Source organism: Palaemon carinicauda, chromosome 36 (genome assembly GCF_036898095.1).
Source record: "Palaemon carinicauda isolate YSFRI2023 chromosome 36, ASM3689809v2, whole genome shotgun sequence".
Lineage (NCBI taxonomy): Eukaryota > Metazoa > Arthropoda > Malacostraca > Decapoda > Palaemonidae > Palaemon > Palaemon carinicauda.
This window is the reverse complement of record NC_090760.1, coordinates 40,730,517-40,740,936: the sequence shown is the minus strand read 5'-3', so window position 1 is coordinate 40,740,936 and position 10,420 is coordinate 40,730,517. Positions and strand designations below refer to the sequence as shown.

General features: G+C 43.4%; 2 protein-coding genes across 2 annotated transcripts in view; one reads left to right on the top strand and one right to left on the bottom strand.

Moving 5' to 3' along the window:
• LOC137628836 (tripartite motif-containing protein 59-like) overlaps window positions 1-10,420 on the bottom strand; it is a 281,529-nt gene that overhangs the window by 9,200 nt on the left and 261,909 nt on the right. The window lies entirely within an intron of this gene.
• LOC137628839 (uncharacterized) lies at window positions 5,571-8,694 on the top strand. Its single transcript, XM_068360080.1, has 3 exons — window positions 5,571-6,278; window positions 6,633-6,836; window positions 7,527-8,694. The coding sequence occupies exons 1-3, from the start codon at window positions 5,844-5,846 to the stop codon at window positions 8,052-8,054; spliced, it is 1,167 nt and encodes a 388-aa protein (XP_068216181.1). The 5' UTR covers window positions 5,571-5,843; the 3' UTR covers window positions 8,055-8,694.

The following is a 10,420-nucleotide window of genomic DNA, read 5'->3' as shown; positions in this document are numbered from 1 at the left end:
AGGGCAATCAGACTCTATTGGTCTTCAATACCGCCAACCCTCTTCCTGTTCCGGCCTTATGGCCTGTGACCGGCTCCTGTGCCCTCCGTGGGTAGAGGAGACGCCCTGCACTCTCAGGGCGGCAGCATTATCCTTCGCTCAGCAGCCAATCTGACCTTGTGAGAGCAAGAGGCCTTTTCAGGTACCCCTCTCCTGGGGAGGGGAACCTCAGACCCGGTTCTCCAGACCTCTTGGGAGGATGAGGATCTCTACCCGGTGGATGGCACCATACACCCTCCCCCGGGTGAAGAGCATCCGGGAGAGCGGATGATCCCATGAAAGGCTACCACCCTTCTAGGACTCTGTCCAATGACTCTGGGTCCCCGGACCTTGCCCCAGCGCCGAAGAGGAGCCGAAGAAAAGGGGGCCGCCACAGAACTCCCTCGGAAGGGAGATCGGACCTCCAGGATGCAATATCCCCAGACTCATAGTAGGGTGCCTTAAATGGGGCTCACGCAACCAGTGAGGGATTCTCAGAGATGGGGTCTCGAGACCACCAGGAGGATAAGGTGGTAGAGGAAGTGTCATCCTTCCAGAGGGTGTTGGGTTTGATTAGAAGACTCGACGAGTTGTCCGAGCCCCCTCCGATGCAGGTTCAACCCCACGACACGCCTGGAACGCCGGTTTGGAGACCCTAGGGAGGCAAGGCCCTCCCTGGTCCTTCCTCTCTTGCCAGACAGTGTCTTGGGAGAATCACTGCCGCTACCTGAACAGGCCCCCCGTCACACCGAAGCTTTTACCCTTTCCGTTGGTAAAGCACAGGCCCCTCTACACTCCGGAGGAAATCTCCCAGGGACATCACTCTTCGGAAAGGAACTTGGCATCCCTGGCTTCTGGCTCCATCAAGGATAGACTGGCAGGGGTGGCTGTGGATTTTACGGTTCAGGAGGTAACAGCCATGAAAGTGGCCGCTGGGGAGGAGGCTTTGGGGTTGGACCTCTGGGCCACGGCACTAGTTTCCTTCACCTTGGAAAATAATGTGATGGGCTGCCCAGGGAGAGAACCATTTTTGGAGTTGTCGGCCATCTTTGAGGGCCAGTCTTACATTGCGGCATCGAACAGGTTCCTATGCAGGAGGGATGTCATCCTCTATAGGTTGCCAAAGCAACTCCTGGACAGTGAGCATAGGCCTCTTAGAGGCACTAGAGAAACGGACGAAAGAGTGTCACAATGTGATGCTCCATAGGGCTTCCACATCGTTGTCGGCTTTGTTGTCACTTCCCCTATACCAGCCTCGTGAACATAGTAGGGCCAGGGCCCAGTGAGGTGCGCACCCTCCAATGCTTCTTTCTCTTCGCGTTTGGCCCTCTGACGCAGCTTCCCTCAGGAGAACAGAGACCAGCTTCGGGAGGCAGTAAACTCAGAGCCCCAGCCAACTGAAGGGCACTTAACGGCTGCTTCTCTAAACGGAGGTAGTGGACTAGGCTCCTCTCCCCAGTGCACTCCAGGGATAGGGGGATGCCTCAATTCAAGTTGGAGGGAAGGTTACTGTATCCCCTTCAAGGGCGCCACTCCTTTGATATCGGGACTCGAGATCTCCTCCCTACACCCCAAGTTAGAAACACGTTGGAAAGCCTATTAAAAAGGGCCATTCAGGCGGGGCCCCCTGACTAGCCGGGCTTCTTCAGCCGTCTGTTCTTGTTGAAGAAGGCATCAGGTAGATGGCGTCGAGTCATAGATCTTTCTGCCTTCAACCTTTTTGTAGCCAAGAGCACGTTCAAGATGGAAACGGCCAGAACGGTCCTAGCAGCTATCAAGGAAGTGGACAGCATGCTATCCCTAGACCTCAAAGATGCATATTTCCAGATCCCAGTGCACCCATCCAGTAGGAAGTTCCTCAGGTTCAAGTGGGGAGAAGAAATCTTCCAGTTCCTCACTCTCTGCTTTGGCCTGTCGACCGTGCCTCAGGTCTTCACAAGAATCTTTTTCCTGATCTCCCAGTGGGCCCACAAGAGAGGGATAAGACTGTTGAGATATCTCGACGACTGGTTACTCCTCTCGCAGTCCAGGGAGCAGTTGTCAGAGCAAAGGGACGAGTTAGTGTTCATCTGCATGGAACTGGGGGTGGCGTTCAACTGGGTGAAATTGAAACCCTATCTATACATGAGGACAGTGTACCTGGGCATGGAAATATGCTCTGTACAGAGCCTTCTTGATGAAGTAGATGATCGGGAATCTGGAAAGCATGGTGAAGCCTTTCATCAGGCAGAAATCGGCGTCGTTACATGAGTGGCAGAGATTGGTAGGCCACCTGGTGTCCCTGGAGAAGCTCGTGCCCAAGGGAAGGTTGATGCTACGACCAGCCCAGTGCGACCTGAAAGAGATACAGGGCCTAGCAATCCAGTGTCCGTCATCAAAGCTTCCCCCATCCCAGTCAAGCAGGGAGGCATTCCAGTGGTGGTTGAACCCAAGGAACACCTGAGCGAGGATTTCACTACTGGATCCTCCTCCGGAATTGCTTCTGTTTACGGACGCATCCGTGGAGGTATTGGGAGCCGACCTGCCAGACAGAATGGCCAAAGGCCGTTGGTCCTTGAAGAGCAGACCCTCCAAATAAACGAACTTGAGCTGTTGGCAGCACAGAAGGCTCTCTTTGTCTTGGGAAGATCATTAGTGGGGAGAAGGGTGGCCCTGATGAGTGACAATGCTACCATCGTCGCACAAGTCAAGAAATAGGGCGGCCTGCGCCCCCGCCGGATCCACATCCTGGCGGTAACAATCTTATCCTATGCCGAGGTCAATGCCATCTCTCTGATGGCCAGGTACATCCCGGGAAAAAGGAACGTAATCGCAGATGGTCACAGCAGGAAGGGTCAAGTGTTACCGGGGAATGGTCCCGTCATCCGGTGGTAGCAAGGGTGTTGTTAGAGAAGTGCCTGGACTTCTTCGCAACAAAACTGTACGTGGAGCTGCCGGTCTTTTGTTTCCTAGTGCCGGACCCAGCAGCATCTCTGGAAGATCCGTTCCAACATCTGTGGGATGTCCTTGACGAGTAGGCCTTCCCCCCATTTACCCTTCTGCGACAGACCTTGAACCGGCTTCAGGGGCAAATCAGACAAAGATGATCCTGATAGCCCCGTGGTGGCCCATAAAGGAGTAGTTCACGGACCTGAGGTCCTTGGCAACGGAACCCTTGTGGCCTCTGCTTCTACGACGAGACCTACTAAGACCACCTTACTTCCAGAGGTTCCACTAAGGCCTCCAAAACCTCTCCCTTCACGCGTGGAGACTATCCTGAGTTTGCTGAGAAGAGGGCAGCCACACAGATGACCTCGAATCTAAGGTAATCCGCGAAAGCCATATACCAGGCGACATGGACAACCTTTGGCAAATGGTGTGACAAAGAGGACGTTCAATCCCTCAAGGCCTCAATCCTGGTCATGGCGGAATTCCTAGTACACCTTCGATTTGACTGGTGCATGTCAGTACCAGCAGTAAAGGGATTCCAAGTGGCCCTGGGCCAGGTATTCCTTCTCAAGGGCTTTAACCTAAGAGCATCCAAGCGCCTCTCGATGCTGATAAAAGGGTTTGAGCCGTCCTGCCCCTCAATGCACCCTCCCGGGACATTACCAAAATTCTTCGACTCCTTGAAGAATCCAGGATTCAAGCCTCTGAGACAAATTACTGACAAGGAATTGACCGTAAAGAGGGTGTTCCTCCTCAGCCTGGCCTCAGCCAAGAGGGTGGGTGAACTCCACGGGCTCTTAGCTGAGGTCTCCCTCTCTCACGGGTGGAAGGAGTTGTTCTTCAAATTCGTTCCCTCCTTTGTGGCGAAGAGGCAGAACCCGGCAGTAGATAACCCCGCTTCAAAGAGTAATCCATCCGTGCTATTCCCAGGACAGATTGCCCAGTGAGGGCGGTGCAGAAATATCTCTCGAGTACCTCCGCCCTCCGACCGGCTATCAGGAGACTGTTCTTGATGACGGGCAGAGTGAAGAAGGCAGTCTTGAAGAATACGATCTTCTTGCTCCGGGAGACGATTCAAAGGGCATACCTGACGAGGGGGGAAGCCTCCCCCAGGTCCGTGAAGCCTCACAACATCCGGGGCATCGCAACCTCGTTGGCCTTTGAGAGGAACGTGGCGGTTGGCCAGCTGCTGAGGGCAGGTATATGTAGGAGACTGTCAACTTTCACTGGCCACTACCTTAAAGACTGCTCCCTCAAGCCCCAGAAGGGGTTCAAGCTCGCTCCCATTATGGTCACCCAGCAGAGGATCTAAGGGCAGCTACTCGCGATACAGTCTGCATGGGGTGGCGAGGGGGTAGAGCATCGCAACCCCTATCCCCTCAGCCTGCCATGGAAAGATGACCCCTGGATGAGTTTTACCTAGTTAACCTACTTTGCTTAATACCCTTTTGCTTTTAACTGACAGGCTTGAACCCCACTCTGCAGCTCTCTCACCTCTTACATGTTCTGTTTCCCTGCTTCCTAATTTTGAGGCTCCTATTATTGGGACATTGTAAGGATTCGTGTTGGAGCAAATGACAATTTGTTTTAGAAAATTTTATTTTTTCTAAAATATTTACCACGTCTTAATAACGTAATTAAACCCCATCCATCCCCGCTATAGACCCAGCTATCATACGCCCCTTTTCCTTGGAACCAGAGCAGAATGGTTAATGGCGACCTGTAAGGTAGCGTGTAGCATCCCTCTAGTCTAAGGCATGCTTGGAGTAACGAGAGGTCAATGTTGCGCAGTTGAAAAGGGGGGGTTCGGGGGGTATGGCCAGTTGGGGGAGGAAAATCTTTAGTCGGGAAGCACCGAAGCTAGACTAATCTACTGTTGGAACGTGGTATCTATGTTAGAAAATAAGCCATATATTTTTTATACATTAGTGTCTGGATTCTCTTAACGACCTCGGGATCAGAGCCCCAGGTGAAATCACACAAAGACACGAGCTTGTGATCAGCCGGGAATCGAACCCTTGTCCGGCAAACTTGTAGAGACCAGGGTTTGATTCCCGGCCGGTCACAAGCTCTTGTCTTTGTGTGATTTTGCCTAGGGCTCTGATCCCGAGGTCGTTAAGAGAATCCAGACATTAATGTATAAAAAATATATGGCTTATTTGAATATGAAAAACACGTCTGAATGTGCAAACATTTATCATATATATATACATATATATATATATATATATATATATATATATATATATATATATATATATATATATATATATATATATATATATATATATATATATATATATATATATATATATATATATATATATATATATATATATATATATATATATATATATATATATATATATATATATATATATATATATATAAATATATATTTATAGATGTATTTATAGATGTATATTTATAGATGCACATTTATAGATGTGTATATATATATATATATATATATTTATAGATGTGTATATATATATATATATATATATATATATATATATATATATATATATATATATATGTGTGTGTAAATATATAAACACGCACATACATACATACATACATACATACATACATACATACATACATATTTGAGATTTTTATATCTTTTACAGGAATCGAGTGTCCTCGAGTGTGGAGTTTGCACCAATCCATTCAGTGAAGAACATTGCCCCAAGATTCTTCCTTGTTCCCACACATTTTGTTGCCGATGCATCGAGGAGATTATCTCCAACCAGACAAAAGCTTGTCCTTTTTGCAGGGAAGAATTCACAGCCAGTTCAACCGATGACTTGCTGTTCAACAGAACTGTCTTAGAAGCTGCTAAGCAATTTTTGCCCTTTGATAAAGAACAGAAGATTTCTTCCAGGGGATCAGGGATGTCATTTGGAAATTTTAACAAGGATTTAAGAGAAAATTTTATAAAGAAAGCCATTGATAACTGCAATGAAGTAACGTTTCAAATGATGCATGATATTTTTATCCTTATGAGGATGAACAGTGACATCCTTCAAGCTAACAAAGTAATCTTGGGACTCAAAGAGAAGCTGAATGAGATAGAAATTTTTAATAAGGATATTCTGTATACTATTGATGAAAACATCAAACAGCTGAAGAAGAAGTGTGATGTTATAAACGAAGATGTAAGACGATTTAAAGGCTATGATGCAAGACTAAAAGCGGCAGAAGACTTTACTTCAGCTGGAGCCATTATGGACAATTCAATAGATGATCTACATAATGTTCAGGCAAAAGTATTGGAAATCAAAGAGCTTCTTCGGGAGAACGAACAAAAAACTGGTGATATTGTGAAGGTGACTTCTGTTTCTCGTATTCTATTAACCTAAAATATGGGATAGGACAATTTTTAATTTTATGATTTTTTGTGGCATATTGCAGTTTCAAATTGTTACCTAAACATTGAAATAATGCTCTCATCAAAGGATTTTTCCATGACCATCTAGCATTTCTGATCAACTTTTAGTTTTCTCCACCTCTGTTATACATTTTGTTTTCTGAATGTTTAATTATCAAATTTTCTGTATTTCACATTTCAAGCCATATAAACCATAGTAGGCCTACTATTAATAATTACCTATTCACTTTTGTGCTGCAAATGCTAACTTTTTATATTCTCTGTAACCTGTGCTCTTTGATATTTCCAACAGGAAATCATAAAAATGCAAACAAATCTAAGAAATGTTGCAGAGGAAATAGATAAAATAGTTGAAGAAGACCTTCCTAAGGTGTTAGCTGTGAAGCCGTTGGAGGGCCGACATAGAATTGGTACTGTTAAGATTGGCTCTAAGAACAGGGTCTTTATGAGTCATCTTGAGGAAGGAGATACACAAGTAACCAATTGTGCTATAAAAGTAAGTCCATGCCAATGTCTTGTGTTTGAGTTGATAAGAGGGAGATTTGTGTATGTTAGCTTAAATTGTGTAATCACAAAATCATGGATAAATTAACAAAGTAAGTTGAACAAGGTCAAAGGCTACCTTTAAGGAATTTTTGGGTGCTAATACACTTTACATTCTGCTCAAATTTTCTTTTCCTACCGTTTTGACAAGCTAATGCAGCTTATATCCTAACCTCTAATTAAAGACTCTCGAGTTTAAAAGAATTTTAAGATCACTTACTAGTTGACTCAACTTCGAAAGACTTGAATCAATTACTAGTAGAAATTAAAGTACCATAATTACCTAGAATTTATCAAATGATCTTTGCTCCGCCGTGGTACGCTTCGCTTGCAATTGCAATTATCTCGTTGCTCCTCTGTTCTGGCAAGTGGTGCATGGATGCGCTGCAAATACCACCTGTGTGAGTCACTATTAAAGATATATTTAACTAGATTATATCACTTTCCTCTAATGATGTCATTTCTGATTAGAATTTGATAGGATATAAGTTACTCTTACATATTTTGGTAGGAAACACATCATAATATACTATTAAAAGTATTGTAGAATACAAGCTGTACTAGCACCCATTTTTGCAATATATTCTATTAACATAATTTTTACCATTATCATTATCATTTTCATTATCATTTTGAACGACAGTTTGAATCCCTGATGCCAAAGACCTCGCGAAGGGTGTTCCTGGATCTAGGAACTGACGGCAGATTCCTCGGAAGAATGATTATTAAAGTAATAGATGAGGGTAATCTGGCCCTCAATTTCCTCCATATGTGTGCAGGAGATCTGGGACCCTCTTACGCCAACTCATCGATCTTTGGTATAGGAATGCTGGGGGATCCTGGTGAAAATGTTGGATTTGGAGATTATGTAGTGGAAGACGGAACTACAGCTAGACCAGTGTTGTTAGGGGTGGACTGGAAGAGGGAAAGTAAGAAGGATATATATGACAATACAATAGCAAGGGAGGGAGAAGTAAGAGGTTGGCTCGACCATGCCTGCAAAGACGTTTCGCGGTTTTACATTGTCCTTAAAGAAAAATCCGGATGGACGCATCGAGATCGCTTAGGGGTGGTGGAAGAAGGGCTCCAAGTGTTGAAAGATGCCATCAGGCTTTATCCAAATTTCAGGGAAATCAAGATAGTGGACTGCGGTCATGTATTTTGTTTCTGAACTTTTTAAAAGGATTAAGTCGCTATAGGACCTACAATAAGAAAAAATAAATTTTTCTAGGACAGAAGAGGAACTGGGTTTAGGGAGGCCTTGTCTTCTTTGCGGCACCCCACAACTGAGCTTAGGATTCCAGCCTCGGTCCTCATGCTGCTCCAATTTTTCTAGGACAGAAGATGTACTGGGTTTAGGGAGGCCTTGTCTTCTTTGTAGTGCCCCTCAACTGAGCTTCGGACTCCAGCCTCGGTCGTCATGCTGCTCCAACCCCTAATCATCCTGTCCGTCCTCTGTGTTCCTGATCTGCCACTTTCACAAGATTATCCCACTTACGGGCTGCCAATGATATAGGTTTAAAATTGTTTTATATTTATAATCAGGTCTAAGTATACCATTTAATTGGAATACTAGCCAATTCAAATTTATTTTATAATTAGGCCTAGATGAATGTAAAGACAAAAATATGTTGATGCATGTTGCAGTGTTCAAGAATATTCAGTTTTACAATTACTTTAACCTGTTTGATTTTACCATTTCATTTGGTCTGGTTATCACTAACTTTTAATGAGTTTTCCTCTTTATCCAGTTTCGTTATTGTTTTCATCACAATTGGGAATTATCACTGATCAATAAAAAATTATATCTATGTTTTATTTTTATCCTGCAATTCCTTATAGTAGTGATTTGTAGGAAAAAATAGGATATAAGGAAAATGATTTTATTTCCCTATTTTTTTCTATCTTTATGACATAGGAATTGATAAAAGTCTCCTATTATAATAATTATTATTATTATTTTTATTATTATTAATATTCTTAATATTATTATTATTATTACTATTGCTATTATTATTAGCCAAGCTAGAACCCTAGTTGGAAAAGCAAGATGCTATAAGCCCAAGGGCTCCAACAGGGAAAAATAGCCCAGTGAAGAAAGGGAACAAGGAAATAAATAAACTACATAAGAGGTAATGAAAAATTAAAGTGAAATATAAAAAAAAGCATTAACAACATTATAGCAGATAATTCATATATAACTATAAAAAGATTTATGTCAACCTGTTCAACATGAAAACATTTGCTGCAACTTTGAACTTTATAAGTTCTACTGATTCAACTACCCGATTAGGAAGATCATTCCACAACTTGGTCATAGCTGTAATAAAACTTCTAGAATATTGTTTAGTTTTGAGCCTCATGATGCAGAAGGCCTGACAATTAGAATTAATTGCATGCATAGTATTACAAACAGGAAGGAACTGTCCAGGAAGATCTGAATGTAAAGGACGGTCAGAACTATGAAAAATCTTATGCAACATGTATAATGAACTAATTGAACAAATGCAGCAATTCGTGAGGTGGCATTGGTGCCCAATATGACCGATATAGTTTTACTCAATGTATTTTAATGAGGCGCATTTGCACCGACTCGCAGCGGTGCCCTTTTAGCTCAGAAAAGTTTCTGCTCTCTGATTGGTTAGAGTTATCTTGTCCAACCAATCAGCGATCAGGAAACTTTTCCCATCTAAAAGGGCACCCCTGCGAGTCGGTGCAAATCTGCCTCACTAAAAAGAATTGACTATAGATTATCAAGATGGAGATGGATGGGGCATATTTTAAGAAGTTAAGATGAGTTAGTCCATGATATACCTGAATGGAAACCGCTGGGCAGAAGAGGAGGCTTGGTAGACCAAGAGAAACGTGGCTGATGACAATTTGAGGTTGGATCTGAGAGTTCAGTTGGGCTTAGAGAGATGGCACAGGAAAGAGATATATGACGTGAATTCATTGAGGCCCTTTGCCAGAGGATCAAAATAAGATAAGACTAACATAAATCAGTAATTACTTTATAAAGACATGCTATTGTGATTTAGATAAATAATAGTGAATTATCATTCTTTCTTTAATCGAAAAAGATATCAGTGTATTCCTACAGGAAAAACGTTCTCCTAATACTTGACTTTACAAACTAGTCCCTACATGGGTAGTTAGCTATTTGTCCTCACTCTTCTTCCACCCACCTTTCCTATCAGCTAAGAAAACATCTCACTCCCGCCCCATTTACATCTATCAAATCCTTCATTCCAGGGAGATCTTTCCAAACTATATTTTCTTTGTTTGCATCTTTTCCCACTTGTTAGTGGGGTTGATGTTTCTGGCCAGTGTTCTCCATCTACCTCTGTCCCACACTTCATCACCGGTCAATCCCTTTGATTGAAGGTCATCCTTGATACATTCCATCCACCTTCGCTTTGGTCCCCCTCTCCTTCTCGTTCCCTGTACCTCCACCTCCATTTCCATCACTCTCCTCCCAATATACTGTTCATATCTTCTCATGACATGTCCATACCAAATTCATTAATACTTAATTTA